General features: G+C 48.3%; 2 protein-coding genes across 2 annotated transcripts; both read left to right on the top strand.

The window, feature by feature from the left end:
• Positions 1 to 846: 846 nt before the first annotated feature.
• LOC126046723 (keratin, type II cytoskeletal 5-like) lies at positions 847 to 8,752 on the top strand. The gene is made up of 9 exons (XM_049819500.1): positions 847 to 2,356; positions 2,969 to 3,183; positions 4,923 to 4,983; positions 5,464 to 5,559; positions 5,853 to 6,017; positions 6,561 to 6,686; positions 7,177 to 7,397; positions 7,725 to 7,759; positions 7,894 to 8,752. Exons 1-9 carry the CDS (start codon positions 1,772 to 1,774, stop codon positions 8,205 to 8,207), a joined length of 1,818 nt encoding a protein of 605 aa, XP_049675457.1. The 5' UTR covers positions 847 to 1,771; the 3' UTR covers positions 8,208 to 8,752.
• A 6,795-nt stretch (positions 8,753 to 15,547) lies between these two features.
• LOC126046733 (keratin, type II cytoskeletal 6A-like) lies at positions 15,548 to 21,110 on the top strand. Its single transcript, XM_049819522.1, has 9 exons — positions 15,548 to 16,782; positions 17,813 to 18,027; positions 18,572 to 18,632; positions 18,829 to 18,924; positions 19,176 to 19,340; positions 19,559 to 19,684; positions 19,931 to 20,151; positions 20,435 to 20,466; positions 20,575 to 21,110. The coding sequence occupies exons 1-9, from the start codon at positions 16,279 to 16,281 to the stop codon at positions 20,769 to 20,771; spliced, it is 1,617 nt and encodes a 538-aa protein (XP_049675479.1). The 5' UTR covers positions 15,548 to 16,278; the 3' UTR covers positions 20,772 to 21,110.
• Positions 21,111 to 24,589: the final 3,479 nt, after the last annotated feature.

The following is a 24,589-nucleotide window of genomic DNA, read 5'->3' as shown; positions in this document are numbered from 1 at the left end:
GCAACACCCCGTCCAACGATCGGCTTCCCGATAGCTCGCCCGAAAGCGCTGCGGGTGCGGGTGACGCACGCTGTTGGCAACGAGCAGCGACAGGAGTGCTTGCAGGAGATGATAGTTGTGAGCACTGGCTTTTTCTGATTGCAATGAGAAAAAACAACAACAACCACCAATACAAAACAAAACAAAAAAACCCCTTCTGCTCAGGTTCTTTCAAGTTCCCAGACAGAGAACACGGCAGTTGGAAACACATCAACAGAAACAAGCTATGAGATGCAGCAGATACCCTTAAGCTGCTCATTTTGGATTAAGCTCCTGTACTTATTGCTCACGTAGCTGATTTCGAGAATCTTTTTGATTTAGCTGCTCGGGGTTTCATCTCTCTGCTCTGCACTATTATTTTATCTGACACATAACATGACCGAGGTGGGCAGCCCTCACGGCACAAGGATGCGGCTGGGCAGAATCCAATTTGCAGAGGTATTTTGGGTGGGAGAGAGGGGATTATCTTCTCTTGTAACCCATGTCCAGCTCTTCATGGACACAAGAGAAGAGGTCTCCAGCTCTCCTGCCTTTACGCCATCCTAAAGCATGACCCAGCCTCAGCATGGGGATTGAAGCTCCTGGGCGAGGGTTCACCCAAGAGCCCAAGATCAAGAGGCAAAAGCTATTTTAGAAAAAATTTTGAATTGAATGATCTCAGCAGAGTAAGAAGAGGGTGGGCGGGAGCTGGAAGAAAAGCGGGTGAATTCCCCTTCATAGAACATCTTGGAGAGCCAGCAATGACGTGGAAACTGCTGGTTAAATACAGGAGGGTGAAAAAAAGTGATAAAAATACCACTTCACAGGGAGCTTTTGAACCCTGAGCCTGACAAGAAGATTCAAAAGAAGAGCAATCATTTCAAGCAACTTTTTAATAACTATTTTATAAGCCTTGTAGTACTATTTAATGTAATTTAAAGTTCTTTTGGAAAAGGGATTTACTTGCTGTTAGCCATGCTAGCCAATTTCCCAGTTTCCCCTGCCACAAGGGGAGAGAATTTTTTGGTAAGATCCCAGAAAATACTGCCACGAGACAACTTCCACTCAGCTCATCTCTGCAAGCCCGTGATCATTCAGATCCCTTTTCCAAAATAAATCAAAAGAGCTGCGCTGATAAGTAAAACCACCTTCAGCCCCAGCTTTCCCAAGCCGACAAGAAGACATGCATGTCCAGTCCCAGAGCTGGCGGCCTTGGAAAAGCCCCTATTTATGTTGCCCTGTTTGCTCTCCAACGTGTTAAACCCTAAACTTCACCTTGCAAAAGCTTTAGTGCAAGTAGCCTTACTCAAGAGAGCGAGCCCTTTGCTTGCCTAAGGAAAACTGGCTCCCAGGGTCTTGGGAGAATCGTGTTGCATCCTGCCTCTGAGCACAGACCTCAGCGCGTCGTCGTCCCATTCAATTCTAATTTCATGACTCAGAGCGGGGCAGGCTTTGGTAGAGGGGGGAGCTCCCTCGCTCCGTTACTTTCTTGCCTGCAAACAATGCATTTTTCAGCGCCTCGCCGTAGCCTAGGTGTGTTTGACAAGGCAAGTTGCTGCAAGGCACGTCAAGTTCTGAATTCCCGTGCCAAGTTTTCCAAGCAGATAAAAGAGGAGGCTCCCAAGCTCTCCCATCACAGGGGTTTCTGTCTCCGTTGCCCTCTGCTCTTTTCCTGCCGCGCAGCTTTTATTCACCAGCCTTTTTTTTTTTTCCCCCTCTCCTGCTCTTTGCATTTCCAATTGAACAAGCCACCATGAGTCGGATCTCTTTCAGATCTTCTACTGGAGGGGGCATGAGGGGCTTTAGCTCAGGCTCTGCTATCGTAGGAGGTGGCAGTGGTAACAGAAGCAGTTTTAGCTCCATCTCTGTCTCCAGAGTTGGAGGAGGAAGAGCCGGAGGTGGAGGAGGCTTTGGAGCTGGTGGTGGCTTCGGCAGCAGAAGTCTCTATAACCTAGGTGGAAGCAAAAGAATTTCCTACAGCTCGGTCGGTGGAGGTCTACGGAGCGGAGCCGGTGGCGGATACGGCTTTGGTGGAGGAGCTGGCTTTGGTCTTGGCTATGGTGGTGGAGCAGGCGCTGGTTTTGGCTTAGGAGGAGCTGGTGGTGGTGGCGGCTATGGGCTGGGCAGTGGATTTGGGCTGGGAGGTCCCGGATTTGGTGGTCGAGGTGGCCCCGGGTTCCCTGTTTGCCCACCTGGTGGCATCCATGAAGTGACTGTCAACCAGAGCCTCCTGGCACCCCTCAAGCTGGATATCGACCCGGAAATCCAGAAGGTGCGAACACAGGAGCGTGAGCAGATCAAGACGCTGAACAACAAATTTGCCTCCTTCATTGACAAGGTGAGAGTTTGGTCTTAAGCATCAAGCCATGCATATTATCAGTTGCCTCGGGAAAAAAACAACAGGAAGAAACTTCCTTCGGATTGAGGGGCTTGCCTGGACTAATCCCAGCCAACAAACAGCGTGGGTTTGGCTGAAAACTAAGAACTGTCTTATGTTTCCTCTTTGCAAGGATGAGTTTTTCAGTGCGTTATCTTATTGAAAAACTAAACCTCCCTCCTCCCTGTAAAAAACATTCCGGGGGCTGGATGGATCTTCTGCTGGCTGTAAAATGGCAAAGCTCTACACAACTGAAGGGGATAACACCAGTTTAAACCAGTAAGGTGGGCTGAGCATCTAGGCGGGGGCGAAACACCTAAAGATGCAAACACAGGCATTTGGCCTGCTTAATATCTCTTGAAAAATCTCGCTAAACATGTTAGCTGCTTTTGATACTTTTGAGAATCCAGTGCCCTGAATTAGGAAGATCCTAAAAATTTCCCTCACGACTGTCCCAGCATCTCTTGACCTTTTCTTTCCGTGTTGAATGATCCCTCCTTTTCCCAGCAGCAGGATTTTTTTGTGCATTGTTCACATGGGCTTCAGCATGTGCCATTTTTTGTTTCTCCCCAGGTGCGCTTTTTGGAGCAGCAGAACAAAGTGCTGGAGACCAAGTGGAGCCTCCTCCAGGAGCAAGGTCACACAGTCACCAGGAAATCCCTTGAGCCCCTTTTTGAAGCCTACATCAACAACCTCAGACGGCAGCTAGACAGTCTTATGGGAGAGAGGGGACGGTTGGACTCTGAACTGAGGAACATGCAGGACATGGTGGAAGACTTTAAGAACAAGTAAGAAATCGTGCTCTGTAGCATAAATGAATAACAGCCGGGAAAATCAGGGCAGGCGGCTCACGCTCGCTGGTGCACACGTTGTGTTTGCACTGGGTTCCTCTTCCAGTTTGCAAAATGAACCTACAAAACCAAAACTTGGTCTCCGAATGACCTCTAGTTATGCCAGGTTTCTTAGGTGCAGGAGCAGTGTTTAGCACAGAATTCATGCACCCGTGGAAAGCTGCTCCAGTGTAACGGAGGTCACGGACTGATCCCTTGAGTCTCCCCAAATAATACACCTGGAGACAGAAAAACGCATAACTCATGAGTATAATGGACATGAAAAAAGGGAATGAAACATAGCTATAAACTGCCAGCTCCAAAATCCCCCATTTCTCTTTTTGCAAAGGAAATCCCAGCCTTTCCAGAGGGCCCCGGGTGACCTGCATGGGCTCGGCCTTGCTCAGCTCCCATCACATGAAAGATGCTCAGCTCTTTTCTCTGACCATTGTCAAAGGAAACGATTTTCCTGGGGAGGCAATTAATCCCATCCTGAGATAAAGTGTCCAGCGGAGGTGGGATGAATCATTTTAAGGATGTGCTAGTCAGCGTCTGCTGACTGTAAGGGACATTTAGGTGTTTTTTTTAGGCGAGGCCGTTCATTTTTAGTTGGCTGTAGTCTGGCGAGAACAATCTCTTCCTTATTCAACCAGATCTGGCCAAGTGCAAATTTGAGAAAAACACCCTGGAGGCCTGAAATATGTTTGTATTAGATAGCTAAGCATGTGAAGAGACAGATTTGGGGTGGGGACAGGGAGACGGCACTTAGAGCTGACAGGATGGACTGACATAGCTTCTGCTATGTTGTACTTGGGTGCATTTCAGATCTTGATATGTATTATGGGCTTTTAGAAATACTGATCAGGCCAAAAATGACAAACGATATTGTCTGGATTTTGGAGCTACTGCCTGGGAAAGAGAATGCATTTTATTTCAAGTCTAGAGTTGGTTCCCAGTCCACTGGCTCATTTCCACCTCTTCCCATGACCGCTTGGAGATCCATCTGCAGGGATATCTCTGCCAATATTAGTTAGAGGACTGGCACGAACCTGCCTTTAAAATCCAGGTCTTTGCCTCAAGAGCCTACATGTTTTGTCTACTTTCTAGCTAAGCCCTGCCCTGATTATCTGATGAGAAGATATTGCTCAGAGCCATAAAAAGTTCCACAGAAATGCAGTCTGAGCCATAATGATCTGCTCTTGCACAACCATGGCTAAAGAATCACAGACTTTTTTTTTAATTAAATGCTGCAGCGGCTTATTCAGATCCATTAGCATTATTATAATATCAAATATCAAATTGTTACATTATTATATATTTGTAGGCGTTGCAATGCAGCTTCGTTGAAAACCTTTTGCATAACTTTGCTTTGGGCAACGGTCACCAAGAATACCTGCTCCTGCTTCCTACTGAAACAGGCTCTGATCCTGCACACATTTATATATAAGCTTGACTTTAAGCGCAGTGATTAAAATCTATTAATTTTAGCTGTGACTACTCACATCGTGGAGTCTTGCCGGTTCAGAGTCAGTAATCAATTGCTCTGCATCTGCTCTGGACTTTAAACAAGTGGGAGTAAAGAATATATCCGTGAGCCATAACTAATGATTTGGGACTGGAGTGGTCCCTTGTCTGCTTCCCATGCTGGCTTTGCTCTTCATTTCCACCAAAACCCTCTCACTCTTTTATCCTAACAGATATGAAGATGAGATCAACCGGCGCACTGGTGCAGAGAACGAGTTCGTGGTCCTCAAAAAGGTGAGTGAACTGGGAGTTATGGGACAGACAATGAAATTAACTTGGCATGCACAGAGTTCAAGCAAAGCTGATGGGAGCTGGGGTCCTCTAACCTCACGGCTGGGTTAGGCTACAACCTGGGCTGGGTCCTCCTGTGGCCATGAATGGGCATAACCTTCTCCGTGCCAATGGAGCTGCCCTGTTTTCTGAAGATAGCTCCTCCAGTTGCAGTTGCAAACCATCTGGCCTCTTGTGGCGCAGTTCAGGTCTGTCTCTGGTCACATCCCTGTGAGTCAGAGCTTCGCCTTCTGCCCAAGAACCTGGTTGCGGCTCTCAGTAAACATCTAACATTACATGAAAAAAAACCCCACCTTGATTATAGCAATATAAAAACAAGCCTAAAGAATTACAGACCTGGAAGCAGAAAGATGGTCCCACTGGTGTTCTGAAGCCCCTTTGGTCTGTGGTTTCATCAGAAATCTTTGGTTTTCTTTTCTTTAGGATGTGGATGGTGCTTACATGAACAAGGTCGAGCTGCAGGCCAAAGCAGATGCGCTGGCAGATGAAATTAACTTCCTGAGAGCTCTCTACGAAGCGGTAAGCAGTCAGTCCTCCCTGCAATAGCATCCTCCACAGCTCCTTGCCGTACAGCTCTCCATGCTCATAAGCTCCAGCCACCACGCTTAGTGCTGTACAGCAGTAAAAAAGAAGGTGGTCCACCGCCTTTTTGAAATTATAATGCAGCCATAAGATAGAGAAGAGTAGATAGAGACAGAGCAGGGGAAAATGCAAGAAAATGGCTTGGCAGAAAGGCCTCCCAAGCCATCTCATCTGCATAGTTTCCATCCCAGATACCAGACCGTTAACTTCATTTTTTCCATCTTCTGCAGGAATTGTCCCAGATGCAGCAGCAAGTATCCGACACCTCCGTCGTCCTGTCCATGGACAACAACCGTAACTTGGACCTCAACAGCATCATTGCAGAGGTCAAAGCTCAGTATGAGGACATCGCCAACCGGAGCCGGGCCGAGGCTGAGGCTTGGTACCAAAACAAGGTGGGTAACCAGAATGACAGACTGAATTCTGTGATTCATGGGGCATCACACTAGCTGCTGGGAGGCAGGACTAACACAGAAAGGATCACAGCATTACACCGGAGATTAATTTATCTTTCTGTGCTTGCTGCAAGAGGCTCTTGCATACAGATCCCCACTGTCCACCTGTGGACCCACTACACTTGACCAGCCTTATATTCCTTGTGGTGAAACCAAGGAACAAGATGCTTAAATGCCTTGACCCTGGGCTCACAAGGAGTCACTGGTAGGTCTGGCCTTAGACACAGAGCACTCCTCTTTCCTTTCCAGGTTCTTAACAGTAGGTGACAACCCATAGGTGCTCTATGCAATGCAACAGCTGCTGCCCTAGCATATATTGACAACTAATGGCAAATGCTGTTATTACATGGGCAGGTTGCTCAGAGGAATGTTGTCCCCCACCCTAGCCTGCATCCAGACCCGCACTTTGTGCTCTGAAGTCCCCTCACCCTTCCCTGAGCCCCGTGGTGCCTAACCAGCGCTCTCCTCCTTTCTACCTATAAGTACGAGGAACTCCAGGTCTCCGCTGGGCGGCACGGCGATGACCTCCGTAACACCAAGATAGAAATTTCAGAGATCAACCGGATGGTCCAGAGGCTGCGGAATGAGATCGAGAGCGTGAAGAAACAGGTAGGAGGGGGATGGTCCTGCAGAGCAGCTACTGCATGGTGGAGGGCAGGCAGGAGGTGATGGTGGCCAGGCACAGCCGAAAGAGCCAGGTCCTGGCATTGGAGCAGGGCTGGAAGGCCAAGCTTTCCCCCTGCGTTAAAGAGGACGTGGCCAACTCTGTCTTTGCTCACCAGAAAAGGTCCCTCAGTGCAAGGATGTGCTGTGATAGCTGCTTTCTTGCTGGGGGAAGCAAATTGTGTGCTACTAAGCTACCCCAGCAAAGGGGTGTAGCAAAGCAAGGAGGTGTAGATGTCTCCCCTTTTCTTGGGGGACAGGATTATGGCTGCAGCTCCCCAGTCACCCACCCTACGACACCTTCCTAATGGCCCATCGGGAGCTCTCAGTGCCATCCTGGGAGCCACCAGCCAGTACCTACAGTACCATAGCAATACTCAGGAGAGCAGTTTGGAGTAGCCCAAGTTAAACAACTACCTGTTTTCCTCTCTTTCAGTGTGCCAGCCTCCAAGCAGCCATCGCTGAGGCAGAGGAGCGCGGGGAGCTGGCCCTCAAGGATGCCAAGGCCAAACTGGCCGAGCTGGAAGATGCTCTGCAGAAAGCCAAGGCAGACCTGGCCCGGCAGCTCCGCGAGTACCAGGAGCTCATGAACGTCAAGCTGGCCCTGGACATCGAGATCGCGACCTACAGGAAGCTGCTGGAGGGAGAGGAGAGCAGGTGGGGACAAGGACATGGACCCGTTGCATGCTGCTCGAGAGACAGCTCACCCCAAGGGGCTGGAGCACCAAGTGATGTAAAACAAGGGCAGAGAGAGGGATATTTTAAATTGTGAGCTTTGTAGGAAAAGATTGGTTTCTCCAGCTCTTGGCGCCTGACGCACTAATAAAAATGAGCATTGTCACCTTTCACCTGCGATACAGACATACCCCACCAGAGCACAGTTCCTACTGAAGGCCACAAAAGTCTAATTAGGTGGCCCCAGTGCCTAACGTTCTCTCTTGCCTGTGCTTTGGCATCATTGCTTACTTTCCCCTTTCCCAACAGGCTTGCCGGCGAGGGAGTCGGAGCCGTGAGCGTCTGTAAGTATCTCCCTCCGGCTTCCACCCCTGCTCGCTCACCTCCCCCGGCCGCAGGGGTGACGGTGCAGGTCCCCCCCCCAACCTTGGGGAGCTGGCAGGACCCTAAAGCGGGTGTGCGTTGTGTCTCCCCACAGCCGTGGTCAGCAGCTCGAGCGGGATGGGCTACGGCGGTGGCGGCGGCAGCTGCCTGGGCATGGGCGGAGGTCTCGGCATGGGAAGCGGTCTCGGCATGGGAAGCGGTCTCGGCATGGGAAGCGGTCTCGGCATGGGAAGTGGCGGCGGTGGCAGCTACAGCGTGAGCAGCAGCGGCGGCTTCGGAGGTGGGAGCGGAGGTTTCGGCGGGGGCAGCACCTTCAGCTCCGGGAGCAGCCGAGGTATCGGTGCCAGCACGGGAGGCAGTGTGAGGATCGTTTCCAAGACCACCACTACCAAAAAGACCGTCAGATAAGGATGGTGAGCAGGGGGTCTTCCCCACCCGGACGACGGCGTGTTTCCTGCCTTCTGAAAGCAAGTGCTGCCCTATGAATCAATGGTGTAAATAGCTGCGCTAGACCCTCTCCTTCCTCCGTCCTTCACCCTCCACCTTTGGGGCAGCGGGGGGGAGACCAGGACCCCACCGCAAGAATCTGGAGCACCTTTGGCTAAAGGATAGGTTGTAACAGGTCACCGACAGGGCTTTGGAGAGCCGTCGTGGACCCCGGTGGTGGCCCTCTTTCAGCACAGCCCTTGTTTGTCCCCCGGAGTCACACATTTAAAGCAAAGTGGAAGCACTTTGCTGAGCGGGGATAGCCGCGTTCGGCCACGCACATTCGCTTCATTCCTCCTAAAACAAGGGCGACAGCCTTGTGAAACCACAGTCCCGGGTCCTCAGCAATGAAAAGAGCTCCAAGATGCTCTAAAAGCCTCTGCCTGCAACACGCGTTACAACCTCCAAATATTTTGTCTGCAACTAAAGAGTTTTTCCAGCCCCTTCTGTTTTCTCAGGCACCTGTGGGAAAGGTTATTGCTTTTTGTGTATATGAATTGCCACACTGATTTCTAACTCCTTGCCCTCATGGCTACTGCCTCTCCACTTCCAGGCCTACCATACTGTATGGTCCAATAAAGAGCATTTGTCATTTTTAAAATCTGCTGCTTTTTGGCTTTTCTTCTCTGCTAATCTGGGTATCGATACATGCGGTGCTCCAGCTGCAGTGGGGACTCTCTGTAGGTAGTTCATGAGAAAGGATCGTTGCCTTGAGGAAACAAAACTCAATTTTAGGACTCAGGCTCTGGGACAGGATGGGGAGAGTGGAGAGGAGGGTGGGATGGATTGAGAACTGAGACATGGGGAGGAAAAGCTGCCTCAGGGCTGAGCCAAAAGCTGGATGAATCCCACTGCGGTGGTTAACTACAAAGCTGCCCTTTCTGCCCGTCACTGTAGTAGTGAGAAAGCACAGGCGAGTGGGAAAAGGAAGGTGATTCCCAAAGGTTTAGCTGGGATTCATGAGTTAGCTCACGTGGGGCATGGCTCAGCCAGGCCACCGGTCGATACAAACAGTAGGACATCTTATGGCAGAGGAGCCCAGTTCTGGCATCAGCACCACGGCAAGGACGCAGCGAGAACGGCATCAAACGGGGAACGGAGCAGCCGAACATCGCCCTAACCAGAAAGAGCAACTGGAGGGAGGGCAGCACGAGCAAAGAGGGGTGGACACAGGGAGAAGCAACCAATATCTGCACATGCAGTGCTTGCATATCAAGGTTTCCCCAGCACATGCAAATATCTCACTAAATATCCCAGCTGCTCCTCTGGAAGGGCTGTTTCAGGGCCTCGGCTTCACTTTGAATGAACCTGGAGGTCTTCCAAGGTGCCTGCAGAACCCAGCCTCCCAGTTCCCATCCAGTTCCCATCCAGCCCCCCTGGGGAGGTTTCAAAGACCTGCCTCGTCGGAGGGTTTCGGCCAGGCTCCCGTGCTCTTCCCAGGCTCCCTCCCGTGGCTCTGCTGGCGTGCCCCGGCTCCTGCACCCCTCTACAGAAGCTTTCAGCCTTATGGCTCCCTCTGTACCATAAAGCACAGGGAAGAATATGGGAAGATTGCTTTCCATGTAGAAGGGATTACCATTTATTAAAGCTCAGTGGGAGAGTAGTACTGTCCTGGTGCCATGTTTTCACTGCCATCATGTACCAAAGTAAGATTCCCTTCCTGAAACAGCAACGCTGGTATTTTCTATAATACCAAAGTGTCACTTTGAGATGGTAGGTGGACGCTCCACACCCCCAAAATCATCCCATAGTGAACTCCAATTTTTACTCGTGCCGGCTGTAGGGCCGGGCACGAGTCTTGGCAGCAGCAATTGGGAAGCGCAGTGCGAGGTGGGAACCCAGCCCCAAAGCTGGAGCATGAACCAAGGGTGAAGGAAGGGGCTGGGGCAGGAGGGGAGCCGATGAGGAAGGTCCCATAGCCCACTGGGGACGCTGGTCCCAAAAGGAGACTGGTTGGTGTCCACCAACCCACCCCTCATCCCCCGCAAGCTCCAACTGGGGGTGCACCCAGGCAGGACCCCAAGGGGTGAGAAGAGACGGGGGGGGGGGGGGCAGCAGCCACATCTGCAAGGCAAAAGGACCTCATGCACGGTGTGCTGGAGCGCTCAACTGCAGGGAAATACCTCCCAGCTCCTGAGTCAATGGGACCCTGTACACCCATCGTGCTGCGCAGAGGTGTGCGAGCACCGGACAACACAGCGTGGTATCTCCAGCAGGTGGGGACCCAGAGTAAGAGAAAGGCATGGTGCTGCCCTGCAAAGGGCTCCGAGCCCTGCTGGTCCTACAAGTGGGGCTCACACCCATGAATCTTCCCTCCAGTGCATGGGAAGGGGCAAGGAAATGGTGTCTGTGGAAAGTCGGGGCAGCCAGACTTGCAGTTTGCACCAGAGGAGGTTTTGTGAAGGGTGAATGGGTTGGGCTTCATTCATTTAACAGTTTGCATCAGTTTTCAGGCATCTGACTACGTTTCTTAGACTGTTTTAAGGAAATAGAGTGAAGCTTGCAAAGCAGAGGCATTTGTAACAGGCAGGGCATCCCAACTGGGCTATTGTTGCTAAACTGTATTTTGTTGTGTTTTTTGTTGTTGTTTTTTTTTTAATTATTGAAAATGTCAAATATAAGTTGGTTTTGTTTTTAACAGAAGTGCGCACAAAACGTTGCTGTGCCGTCAGCTGCATCAACACGTGGGCCACCACCAACACCGAACCCTCCACGAAACTGGTTTGTAAGCCACACTGCCAAGCCCTTGCCCATCCCCGCGGTACCTGGGCATCTCTGCAGCCTCCGTCAGTCTGGTGCCACAGGCTGCTGCCGGGTCCTTCTCCCGCGGTCTGAGGGTGAGGATGCTACCGAGGGAAAAAAGCACTGAGCAGCTGTTGGTCTTTTTTTCTGTTTCCACAGGAAGCTTTTTAAGAGCCCACCCTGGCACCTCTTCTCTGAGAAAGCAGACAACAGATGCAAAAAGTCACCTTCTAGTTACCTTCTTCTGATTTGCAGAGACCTGGAAAACTCACATATTCAAGTCAAACTTGACAGATAATTTTAGCTAGCAACTTAAAACATCAGGTGAAATATTTTTTTAAAACCAACGTTTAATTGCAACGTTCCCCATGGGAATGATCCTGTCTGTGGAACGCAGAAACATCTCCCCTTAACATTTCCCAAATGAAACTTTGCAGCTTTTTGACTCAAAAGCAGAATTTTCATCAAAGACAATTATTTTGTTTTAATTTGCAAATGGTTTACACAGCCTGCAAATGAAATAAGACACGAAATGGCTGCAGGGAAGGTAACACAGGACGCAGCAAAACCAGCAGCGGAACAATATTCCCAGCTTCCATCTGCAAGGCATGTTCAGTCTGAGCGTTGCTATTTAAACCGGGCAGCAACAACCCACTGCCCAGAGTGGCTGGAGATCGGAGTCCGGCTGCTCGTGATGCCAAGCGCCGCAGGACAGCAGCGGGGACCTCCGGGCTCACCTGCGGTGCAATATAGCACTGCATGGTAAATGAACATGAGGCCCCAGAAAATTGGTGCACCGTGACTGGATACACTTTCCAGGACACATGAATAATCGGGGTTTATCCTACCGGCTCCGAGAATAGCATTTTGCGGATCTGGTTTGTTTTAATAGGGAGAAATTGAACTTCGCACAAGCGCTATGGCTCTTTGCAAGGAAACGCGAACCAGGAGCAGCACTCGGTGCAGGATGGAGCCAAGGGACACGCCATGTGCAGGCACAGAGCTGATCCGAAATAACGGGACTTTCCAGCAACACTGCTTCCAGGCCTCGGTTTTCTTTATCGGGAGAAAAGACATACCCTGGGGCCATGAGAAAGGACGACATGCTGCAATCCTGCTGTGATAACCTTCAGTGTTGAAAGATCTTGCTTTCCACATGGAGCTCAGTGGAGATCGCAGCCCCAGCAGCCCTACTCGGGGATTAAAGATAAGCTCAGAAAGCATTACAACACAATTTGAGATATTTAGGTTTCTTCGGGTACCACCATCTAGACACCAATGTTGCATGCAGAATAGGATAAAGGAGGTATCAGCTAATACCCACCTAAGGTCAGAGGCTTTTTCAAAATGCAACAAGCCACAGGGGGAAACGAGACCTCCCCGGTCTGTATAAAGCATCTGGCAACAACAGCAATAATGAAGGCGAAGTTATTCCAAAACTCTGGGCTGCATCGGTGTCTCTGTGCTAGCCCAGAAAACAATTATCTGGAGAAAGCAGGTCACACCTACACTTCAAAGTCATCTAGTAGCTATAGCTGACTGGCCTCCAGATACTGCTGGGAACAGGCTCAAAGGACTGCAACACCCATCACGGGGCAACACCTATGGGAAAGCTTCTGAGGAGTTCATCCTAATTCATCCCTTCGGGAAATGAGATTCATGGACACTCGCCTCCTGCTCAGGAGGTCTCCCAGAGGTGCCCGTCCCCGCAGCTCAGGGATGCTGCGAGTTGCGTGGTCCCCCATGGAAAAAGCTCAGCGTGACCACCAGGACTTCATTAGCTTGGGGTGAAATAGTAAATTAGGGTCAAAATGAGTAGGGTTTGAATTTAGGTTAGCAGCCCAAGTTTAACCCAAAGGCTTTAATTTAAGCAATTAACCTAAATTACAGCCTTGACTTTACTGATAATTAAGCTGAGATTAGGTAGCACAGGTGAACCAACCCAAGTTAGTAAGACACGCTCTTATTTTACAAATACATGTATTTTTGCAAACAAAACACACAGAGGCACTTCTAAAAATTTCAGCCTTGTCTGAGAAAAGGCATCCATCATCAGGTGAAGGCTTCCAAGGTGGATGCTGGAGAGGAGCAGCAGTGCAGAGAGATGGAGAGGAGGTGATGAAAAGCTGTTGGAGGTATTTCCTGTTCACTGGCTGGGTACACAGAAAATGGTCCACATTTCTCACTAAAGGGGCTGGAGCTGCCTTTATTGCCCTGACGGAGTCAGAACTCGTTTTCCTAATCTCACAGGAGAGTTATTACCTTGATATCAGCATGATGCCAGAAACGAACTCAGCCAAGCCTTTACTCTCAAGTTTACAGCATGGTGTAAAGGGATCTCCTGCCTCTTGGTCTGGGACTTGCACCTGCTGCTGCTTGCCCCCTCTGCTCAGCCCGGTAGGAAGAACTGAGGAGGGGGAAGGGAAGAAAAAGGCTTTGGAGCCTGCTCAACCGTGCAGATGGCCTCTGCCATGTGAGGGGGGCTCTCACCTGCCGGGACGTGCCCAAACACAGCTCCCTTTGTTTGATTAAGAGGAAAAACTACAGAGCAGCTTGAGTGAGTACAAGCATTATCCTCCGGTGGAGGAGAAAAAGTCCATATCAGAGCAAGCTATCTGCATCAGAGCAGCAAATTCATTACGTGCCTGGAGCTGCAGGGTGCACGGGAGACACTCCCCCAGGAGCTACCTGGAAACCCTGTGTTTCATCAACAGAGCAGGGTGGGGGCCCCCCTTGCCATCACCCCATACCCCAAACCTGTAGCTACAGCTCCTTGTGCTCACAGTTCTGCCTTTTGTAATTACCTCTCAAATTCCTTCCAGATGAGTGACAACCGCATCACCTCCACCCTAGTGCAAATGTGAAATGGAAAGAAATTAATTTCTTTTTACTTGGTTGGAGGAGCTGTATTATTACTATTATTAACAATGGACTCCAACGCAGTTGGCATATTCTTTAGCCAAAAAAGACAAGTTTCATATGTAAAAGGAGCCTGAGGGAAAAAAGGAAAGTACTGACGCATCACGCTGTTAGTAACCAAGGGTGGGTTTCAGCCTGGCTAACTCGGCACACCCTGAGTCAGCTATCTGGTCTACCCACATAGTGTTGGTGAAGGTGGAAAGCCATCTTCAGGGGCCTCTCCATCCATCTACCTTAGGATGGAAGAATCTGCCATTTGGTGGTGATCTCCACTGAATACACAAGAATACAGAAAAGATTTCAGATAGTCAGAGCTACGCGAGATGGAAAATGGATAGCACCCGTGACAGCAATTCCCACAGGAGACATAGGTAGGCATTTAAGAAGGCTGGCAACCTGCATCTGCGTTTGAATATCTTGCTGTCTGGGACTTGCATCTATATGAATCTAGAATACTGCGTGTGCAGGACATCAATCTCATGCATTCAAGTCATGACATCTGTCAATTGGTGGGCAAAACCCTAAGGCTGATCAATAATCCACTGCCTTTCAGATGCAGACCTGTTGGTTGTTATCCATTTACTTCCAGTTCCCATGGGCGCAAACGTGCAGACAGTCAGCCAATGAGACAGCCCCACTGGCCAAAAATTACAGGATTAGGCCCTTCCTTACAATAAAAGCTCAGTCTTGTAATAGACACCAAAATAAACTAAAAACTGCTATTTACTCCCCCTTTTTTTCAAAACTCAACTGCAAACACAATCCATCTGAAAGAAAGCAGCTGGGGAAACAATGGGGATGCAAAGTATTTCTGGGAGTTTCTTTTACCCAGGTACATTGCGAGACATGGGCAGATCGAAGCACAACACCCCTCCACCGTGGTGATTCCTCAATATTATCTTGTTCCTCTCCTGCAGCCAGCAGCTGCTCAGACTCACAGACAACATGAGGAAGCTGTTCGGGGGGGTACCGTTTGCAAGTTCACCCTCTTGTATAAACAAATTATGTATGAATCATCTTTTCCTGGAACAACTCGAAACACAGTTTGAGGGCCAGAAACACTTGCTGTCCCTCAAAATGAATTATTTTTCACATTTTGCTATTCGACTTGTTACTCAAACTACCTGCTATGTGAATGCAAAGCAAAGGGCTATGTTGGTACCTGTGGCTGAGAAAGGAAAGATCCAGGATGTCTTACTGTGTCCACACTGCTGTGGATCTGGGCAGAGGGAATCCTGTAGAGCACTTTCCTAGTGGATTCAAGCAGGCAGGATCACACTTTCAGATGTGCAGTGCTGAAAGAGCTGAGTAAATCTTCAGGGAACTAGGTCGTGTTTATAAACTGTGAGTTGGGAACAGCCCCAGAGCACTCCATTTCCATAGAGCCAGTGGATTCAAAACAGTTCCCATTCCCACAATCTTTCCTCCTCTTTTTTTTTTTTTTGTTTATTTGTTTCCACCCTGCTAAAATACCGAACTCCAAATCTTCAAAGCTGAGGTACTACCACAACTATTTGTGATAGAGCTCAATAGCAGCTGTCAAAATCCACACATGAACAAAAGACCTTGTCAAAACATTTCATATTTATTCCTGTATTTTTTCAGTGACAGAAGAATAAGTCTGCAGAAGCAGGATTTTCAGAAGAGGTCAGCTCGGGGAGCTGAGCCTTTATCGGGATGGAAGCAAAACTATTTCTGCAGATATATTGTGGTGGCATAGAGGGGACCATGCAGGACATATCACAATATCCCAGGATTGAACAATTTTCTGCAGGGCTTGCTGTAAAATGCTACTCTGCCCAACACAGATCCCTTTCCTAACACACAAGGGACTGTAACTTTTCAAAGCCCTGCTTGTGAACAGAAAAGGGGCAAAAGCAATCCTGAGGGATGAAGTTTTCAAATGAGAGAGGTGTTGAGTGACACGCGTTTTGAATGGTGTTTTCCTCCTTGTGCCCAACATGACTCTTTGCAACTTTCAAACGCTTTGATATGGCAAAGAGTCTGGCTGTCTACAAAGACGGCAAAAGGCGACAGTTATTCCCAAACAATACCACTGTTGCTCAGAACCTGGCTATATTATTTCAGAAGGGCGTGTGTGTGGAGTGAGTTCACTCTCCAGAATGCTGTTGGACATGCCAAGCCTAATTAATCAGAAAGATGATCCACCTCATCAAACCCATCCCAGTCTCATACATGCATAAAAGGGCTCTCCTGAGCCCGTGGAGAGCACAGGTTCATCTTTCTCCTTTCCCTCCTACTCCTTGCTCCAGGCCAGCACCTTTGCTCCTTTATTCTTGCTGTAGCATCCATCCCAATCCAAAAGCCAGCAATGTCTCGCCAGTCCACCGTGAGGATTCAGAGGGGAAGAAGTGGCTTCAGCGCTGCTTCGGCCATCGTCCCAAACACCTGCCGCACCAGCTTCAGTTCATGCTCTGTCACCCGGGTTGGAAACTGCAATGCTGGCAGCGGGTTTGCTAGGGTTGGTGGTGGCTTTGGAAGCAAAAGCCTCTACAATGTTGGTGGATGCAAGAGGATCTCTGTGGCTGGAAGGGGTGGTAGCTTCTATGGATCCGCAGGTTTTGGTGGTGGCGCTGGTAGCGTGTATGGTGGTGGCTTTGGCATGCCAGCTAACCTTGGCTATGGATATGGTGCCTTTGGTGGTGGCATGGGTGCTGCTGGATTCCCAAATGGGGGCATCCACGAAGTCTCCGTCAACCAGAGCCTTCTGAAACCTCTCAACTTGGAGATTGACCCCAGCATCCAAAGGATCCGAAAGGAGGAGAAGGAACAAATCAAAACCCTCAATAACAAATTTGCCTCCTTCATTGACAAGGTGAGACATGAGCTTCCCTAAATATCCTGTCCTGATTTTTTTGATGGGGACTCTTTTCTTAGCTGCTTTGTGAGCACATAAGCTGATCAAGAAGGAATAGAAGTGAGAAATGAGACTGGAAGATGCCCAGTCCGCAGAAACTCCAGGGAATGGTACCTGCTACATGGTGGTTGCTATGAATTAATCATCCAGTATTTGAGGTCCTCCTCACTTGCTGCTTGACATCTCTTAGGCAGTGGAGAAAGGAATCTCTAGAAGACAATCCCACCCTTCTGGAGATGTTGGGCTCTCTCCATTGTGCATTATAGGAGCCTTGATAACAGTTTTTGAGATGGTTACAGTGAGATGCAAGCAACTCACCTAAAATGACCAGGAAAGTAATCACATGAATTGGCACTAAGGAGAAATAAGCTTCTCATTGCTTGAATTTCCTCAAAGGCATTTAAAGCTACCACTGCAACAGTACCAGCATGTCTGGACTGTTAGTTCAAAATAGTGAAATCCTATCTGACACTGTCTGTCTACTTCATTTCCTTGTTAACTGTATTAGATGCACAAGAGCATCTGCTTGATTTCTCCTCCGGTTGAGCAGCTTCTCTTCGGTTTCAAGGAAAATGCTACATTATTTTGGGTGCTTTGTAGGGTGGGGGAGCTATACTGAAGAGAAGGAGAAATGGCACTTTACTATTGTTTTCTTAATAAAAGTGCAAACCCTGTTTTGCTCCTTAACTGATTTTGCATGCACTTTTCACACAAAATGCATGCACCTTGTCTTGATTTAGCAAAGCAACAAAGGGGAAGCAAGGTGCAAGAAAATAGGTAGTAATTCCAGAGTTTGTCTGCAATACTGAGCAGGGTCCCTGCAGTCAAATAGCAAATTCTTTCTTCTACTAGATGAAAATTTGGCTATGAAAACCAGCTGGAAAGAGCACTTCATCACCTCAGCCAGTACCAAGCTCCCCCATTTGCAAGGAAAGCTCTCCATAATCTCTGCTCTTTCAAAACATCTTCAGGATATTTCTGCTTGCAGGTCCGATTCCTTGAGCAACAAAATAAAGTGCTGGAAACCAAGTGGAGCCTGCTTCAGGAGCAGGGGATGAAAACAGTTAGGAACAACCTGGAGCCGCTTTTCGAGACTTACATCAACAACCTCAGGATGCAGCTGAACAGTTTGCTGAGCGACAAGGGAAGGCTGGAGGGTGAGCTCGTCAACACACAGTACCTGGTTGAGGATTTCAAGAAAAAGTAAGTCTATTGAGCTAGTGGTCTACTTACCTAGGTAGGCGCAGCCTTTCTCTATTCCACATCCTTAAGCCAACTGGGTGATCCAGGAGAGTCCGGGACACAGGAATTCCTGACAGCGAAGACTGTGACATTTTCGCAAGATAAACAGTAACGGAGTAACAGATCCAAATACACAAACATTTAGGGAATAATTTAGAATATGATCAAAGACTTATTAACTAAATTACCTACTGAGGAAAAAAAAAATTACATGGTAGGTCTGAGAGTTTCAGGACAGCATGCTTAATTTGCTTAAGACAGGCAGAAGGAGTATGACTAATGGCCAGAAAGAGGAAAAAAAGAATAGATTCTTTAAAATTTTTTTGATGTACTTGTTTTAACTAGTTCAGCCTAGGAACATGCTCATGGTCTCTTATTCAGATGCTCTGTAGGAGAAAAGAACATTGTATGCAAAATGCTCTTAAGGAAGTTCATTCCAGCAAACCAAAATCACCTCCCTCTGTTACTTGCCTAAACAAATGCTCCTTCTGCTTCCCTCCATTAGGTATGAAGATGAAATCAACAGGCGTACAGTTGCAGAGAATGAATTTGTGACACTCAAGAAGGTGAGAGCAAATTACAGAACACCATCTGATGACTATTTGTAGAGCTCTAATCACCTATTCATTCACAAATCCATCCATTCATATTCCAAAAGCTTTTTTTACGGTTTCTTCCCTGGACTGTTATTGCAGAGATATGCGTGTTCCTGACTTGCTGATAAGAGTTTAAGACACATTACCTAAATCTCTCGTCCTCCAGGATGTAGATGCTGCCTATATGAATAAGGTGGAACTACAAGCCAAGGTAGATGCGCTGACTGAAGAAATTAACTTCTTGAGAGCCCTCTACGAAGCAGTGAGTACAACCACCTCCCGAGACATTTCAACCCTCAGTTAAGAGCTTCCCTTCCCTTCCTCCTTTCCTCTGAAAGCCTGTAATTTCTTCCCCCAGGAGATGCTAAATCCTTTACCTCTTTAGAGTTGTACCAACTGTTTTAGCTGTTTAGATAACAATCTGTAGCCTCTCCCAGGTCTGCACACTCATCTGAAAGGATGAAAAGGCTTCTCTCAAGTGAATTAGCTCACCTAATCCCGTGCACTTTGCAGGAGCTGTCTCAGATGCAGACCCAGATCTCCGACACCTCTGTTGTTCTCACCATGGACAACAACCGAAACCTGGACCTGGACAGCATCATCTCGGAGGTCAAAGCGCAGTATGAGGACATCGCCAACAGAAGTCGGGCTGAAGCAGAGTCCTGGTACCAAACCAAGGTGAAGAAACTGGGGGTTTCCGTGCTGTTATCTTCATGTCTTATCTTGAACAGATACAGACTGACTCTTCCAAGAAAACCTTCTCAAATATTGCATCTTGCACAGCAGCACTCCAGCTGCTAGTCTGGGCTCGAGGAGGCAGCCATGCTTTCAGGCACCTGGGTTACTCCAAAAAGGATGGATTTTATCTTGACTGGTTGTTCCTCTCTCTGTGACAGTACGAAGAGCTGCAGGCTACGGCAGGCAGGCACGGGGACGACCTCCGTAACACCAAGCAGGAGATCTCTGAGCTCAACCGCCACGTCCAGCGGCTGCGGTCTGAAATCGACAGTGTGAAGAAACAGGTAAAAAGCAGCAAACCCCACACTTTTAACCAATTTACACCCTGACTTGCAAGGCAGAGGAAGGAAAACATCAGAGGCAACCTAGGCAAGTTCTGCTCAGTTTGATCCTTTTTCTCTCCAAAAGAGAACTGTCACAAAAAATGATTAAGCTGATGGTGCTGGAATAAGACCTTGTGATTTCAGGGTAGATAAAGAACAAGTCTAGGTCTTGTATGGGGAATTTGACTGGGGTTTTCTCTTCTGTAGTGTGCAAATCTGAAAGCGGCCATCGCAGATGCTGAGGAGCGCGGGGAGCTGGCCCTCAAGGATGCCAAGGCCAAACTGGCCGAGCTGGAAGATGCTCTGCAACAGGCCAAGGCTGACCTGGCCCGGCAGCTCCGCGAGTACCAGGAGCTCATGAACGTCAAGCTGGCCCTGGACATCGAGATCGCGACCTACAGAAAGCTGTTGGAGGGCGAGGAGTGCAGGTGGGTGGGAAACACAGCCCTTCTAGTCCTGATGTTGGAGGAGCAAAGCAATGCAAGCACTGGAGATGCTCAGCATTTCTGAAATGCTGAACAGGGCATTAGGGGGTGGGGAGGGGGGAAGATTGTCGTAGCTAATAGAAATAACATTGCAGGAAGCATCCCTGAAACATGCCAAGTTTTTATTTTTCTCCCCAAAGGTCTGTAGGAAATGTACCCTGGTTTTTTCCCCCACTATCAACAGACTCCTTATCCTCTTACCTTTTTGTGTTCTGTCCCCTAACAGGCTGGCTGGAGATGGTGTCCCAGTGAATATCTGTAAGTCTCTAAAATATATGCAATTACCTTATTTAAGCATTAGTGTGTCTCTGCACCAAGAAGCCAATGCCCGGAGAAACTGAACGCTTTTCCTTCTCCTTCTTGCAGCCGTGACCAGAACAACTGTGGGGACGGGATACGGAGGAGGAAGTAACCTCAGCATGGGAGGGGGAATCTGCAATATGGGGAACAGCTTCAGCTGTGGAAGTGGTCCTGGGGTTAGCAGCACCACCCTTGGAGGCGGCAGCAGCTCCAGTGTGAAGTTTGTCTCAACCTCCTCCACCAGAAGAAGTTACAGAAGCTAAAAGTTTCCTTTCAGATGCTTTCACTCGCCAGAAAACACCTTAACACTGGTCCTTTACTAAAGCATAGTCGGGGTCAACAGAATGAGGGCCACCTAAACCCTATGTCTTGTCGCACAGGAGCCTCACTTTAGGAACTCTCTCTCAGCTGTGTTGTCTAGCATGCATCGTGTAGGGCTCTGCTATTGAACATGAGCCCAACTCTTTTAAATTTGCAACTTGCTTGTTACAGCTCAGCATTTTTTGGCTGGATTTTGTATATAAAATGTGTCCCATGACTGTTTGTCTCTCTTCACTTTCTGGTGTTTGTCTAATAAAAATGCATATGTAATTTATTCTATTTTGTGGACCTTTTAATTAAAGACATGGAACAGCAAATGCAAATGCAGATAACAAGCACTCTTCCTAGGGCCCTGCCCAGTTAAAGGCTCAGATTTTTGCTCCTCATTCACATTTCCTGAATCTCTCCATTAGCAGCCAAAACACACAGGCACAGCATAGCACCAAAGGGAGGTCTGCCATTGACTTCAATGTTCTCCCCACTGTGCAAGCAAAACACCTGGAAGCTAAACACAGGGCACGCCAAGGCAAGAGTCAGGCACAGGGGAGAAGGTCTAAGATTCATTTACTATGCAGCTTCCAGCCAATACAACATCCAGCAGCCTGGCTCCCAGGGGGTATGAAGGGCAGTGCCAAGTGTGTGATGTACCTGCATAAACTTCTAACAATAGGGAACTAATTACTAGGGGAGTCAGAGCAACCACCCGACTTGTTCAAGTATATCAGTCCATCTCAAAACCCCTTTTACCGTGAGCTGTCTCATTAAGCGTAGGTGCCAGCAGTGCAAACATCTGCCTGAGCAGGTTGAAAGCTCTCCCTTTCTGTTCGGAGCACTGGCCACACTGTTTTAGGGGTCTTGATGCTGATGTTCCCTCTCCTTTGACTATAAGCAGGTGGAGGATCTTGTCCATGTGCATTCACATGCTACATGTTGAATTAGATATCGCTTATCCAATAGCTATAAAAAATATCCAAGAATGTGATACCTGTCGGAAAGTGAAAGTCTTCAAGGTCCAACGTTTCTTCACATTCCTAGAAAACGTTGGAGACAAGATCTTGTTTTGAGAAGGTGGAGAAAAACCAGAAGAGCTGTAGCAATTTTAGATGTGGTTCTGACTAATCAGGAGAAATTAACTGAGAAGTAAAAGCAGAGTATCATCTGGCTGAAAGCTACGGAGTGACAGATCTCATTGCTGGAAGATCAGCTGAACAAATAGATGTGATTAGGAAAAAAGTCCCAACCCTCGCCCCATGTATCTGAATAAGATCAAGTAACAGGTAAAGAAGCACTCTTAGGAAAATACCCAGAGATGGGCAAATAGAGGGGAACTGGCAGTGCCTCAATAATAGACTGTATTTGGGTTTTCCGTTGAGACCAGCAGTTTCTCGTAATTTTCTAGGATGCTCTGAACTCTGCGTGTTCTTCTCTGTATCCCTCAGGAAATCTTCCCAAAAACTTGTGGCCTTGCTTATTGGTCTGCTGCAGGTCTCCACTTCTGCTCCACCACCTCTCCCTGCTAAATACTCCCAACAGCTTCCTGGGAAGGAGCAATATCCTTGCTCAGAACAGTAGCCTGGGCAAGGTTAAGTAACAGTCTTCCTCATTGCTGCCCAAACACACTCTCTAACCAAAGAGGATATAATGTATATAGCCAAGAGGCACGTCAGATGGATGCCACCCATTGCATCAACCCCTGGGTCATAACACAGAGACTACAAAGCCCTTCATCGAGCACGGGAAAGGCTGGGGACACAATATTTGTTCTCCCAGGGCACCCCTTTTTAAGCAAGATACAAAAAAACACCCTGGCAAAGGTTCGCATCTCTGGATACATGACCAATGTACAGCTGTCCTTGCTCCAGTGCAGGGCTCTGGTCACCACATAGGTAACCTTCTACATCCAGTCCTGCTGGACAAGTTAAACAGATGTAGCAATGACCTGGGGCTTGTATTTCAGTGGGAGAGGACAGCCCTCGTTAATTCTAGCACAGCCCAGATTAAAACCTTAGTCATAATGAAATGAATGGTGCTTGCACTCAGGGGCTCGAATTTGCAATGCACGGAGGGAACTGATTGCTAATTGCTACCCATAATATTTTTACAGAGTTCTTTAGGACAGTCGGTAGCTTAGTCACAGAAGCTCTGCTCTCTTAAAAAGTGCTGCTTGTTATAACGCACAGTAGCTGAAACACTCCCAGAACAGTTATTTTAGCTTTGTTCCAGGGTGTGTAATGGGAACATTAGAAGAATAGAGAGGAAAATAGAAGGGGGAGAGAAAAAAAAAAAAAAAAAAAAAAAAAGCATGGCTGAAAGGCAAAAAGAGATGACAGGCATCTGCAAATTACCCTCCTGGGACTTTCTGGTCAAACTCACTTGACTGCCCAGCCTCCACGCGTGAAATGGCAAGCACAAGGGTGCACCTGAAAGATGCATCTGCAAACACTTGCTCCATACCCCGGTGTTTGCACATGTCTTTTTAATGGCTGGGGAAAGCTATGACTTCCCAACAACACTCTGCAGTTGGGCTGCTACCTCCTCTGATGAGTAGGTGTTCAGCTTGGGCATGGGCATCCACAAAAGAGACATACCTTGGCAAACCCAAAGGGCTGCAGGGTCCAAGAGAAGCATGTCCATCCCTGGGCATCCAGACGAGACACTGGGAGTGACTTTTGAGCATCTTGCCTGCTCTAGGATAAATGCCCATCCGTACAGTGCTACCACACAGCATGCACAGGGTGAGTCAAGACACCACGCGTCTTTCACCAGAGAAATGCACTGTTTGACTTTTCCTAGGTGCTATGTGGAATAAGAGTAAAGGGAGTTGTCTGTGAACAATGGCATAAGTCCGGATCCCAAGCACTGAATTTCCTTGTGAGTAAGAGATATCAGAGAGGGAAGACAACAGACATGGGGAAGGCAGCCTGGGAACAGGCTTCACACTGTGTAGAGACAAGGTCACCCCATGACTCAGGAAACAGCCCAAAAATCTGTGAAGGTGAAGCCCTGAGAAATCGCCAACTCAGGTTTTGTGTCGTCACAGACAATGGTTAACTCCCTCCCAGGTCATATTCTGATATTTCATCATTTGTTGTCAGTCTGAATCAGGATGAAACATAGATGCTTTTCACAGAAAAAAAAGGTCTGAAAATACCATTCATAAAATTACCTTCCATGTCCTTCCCACTTCCCAGCTGGTTTTTGATAGCTGATCATCTGAGACTTCCACTAATGCCCCATCACCACCCTGGCTTTCCCTCCATCACCATTTTCTCCCTCCTGTATCAGTTCTGGTTTAAATTGCTCTTGTTTGGGCATGAGAACAAGAGTCCAGAATTTCTGACAAGTCAGGGCCTGAGGTGCCGATACCCTGCTGGGGTTTACTCAAAACCACAGCAGAAGGAAAACACAGACCCGCAATAACAGATTTCTCAGACCTTGGACCACTACACCGTGAAATAATGTGCCTTTACGCAACAGAGGGATTGACTCATCCATGAAATAGAGATGAGCGAGTGCTTGCCCAACATGGGGAACCATCTACTGCAGAGGTGAAAGGAGGGAGTGGGAAAGGCATGGCTGCGAACAAGAGTTGAGCAGGCAGTATTTAGTGTTTTCTCAGATATTTCGACAGCCAGATCACGCACAAAAAAAATGCAACTCCTGCGCTTTGTGAGTGCTTCATAGGTGCTTGTGCTCATGGTGAACTCACCATCTGCTTTGCTGCTGGGTGTGCCGAGCCCGGTTAATCAGTAAGATGAGT

This window comes from Accipiter gentilis, chromosome 16, assembly GCF_929443795.1.
Source record: "Accipiter gentilis chromosome 16, bAccGen1.1, whole genome shotgun sequence".
NCBI lineage: Eukaryota > Metazoa > Chordata > Aves > Accipitriformes > Accipitridae > Astur > Astur gentilis.
The sequence above is the reverse complement of the archived record's forward strand: the minus strand, read 5'-3'. Positions and strand labels throughout refer to the sequence as shown.

Excerpts from the sequence above, each read along its gene's own strand:
- LOC126046723 (XM_049819500.1), top strand. The coding sequence starts at position 1,772 with ATGAGTCGGATCTCTTTCAGATCTTCTACTGGAGGGGGCATGAGGGGC. Across the intron at positions 6,018-6,560 it reads AGGCTTGGTACCAAAACAAG|TACGAGGAACTCCAGGTCTC; the intron begins GTGGGTAACCAG and ends TCTACCTATAAG. Across the intron at positions 6,687-7,176 it reads TCGAGAGCGTGAAGAAACAG|TGTGCCAGCCTCCAAGCAGC; the intron begins GTAGGAGGGGGA and ends CCTCTCTTTCAG.
- LOC126046733 (XM_049819522.1), top strand. The coding sequence starts at position 16,279 with ATGTCTCGCCAGTCCACCGTGAGGATTCAGAGGGGAAGAAGTGGCTTC. Across the intron at positions 18,925-19,175 it reads TGAGAGCCCTCTACGAAGCA|GAGCTGTCTCAGATGCAGAC; the intron begins GTGAGTACAACC and ends TGCACTTTGCAG. Across the intron at positions 20,467-20,574 it reads TGGTGTCCCAGTGAATATCT|CCGTGACCAGAACAACTGTG; the intron begins GTAAGTCTCTAA and ends TCCTTCTTGCAG.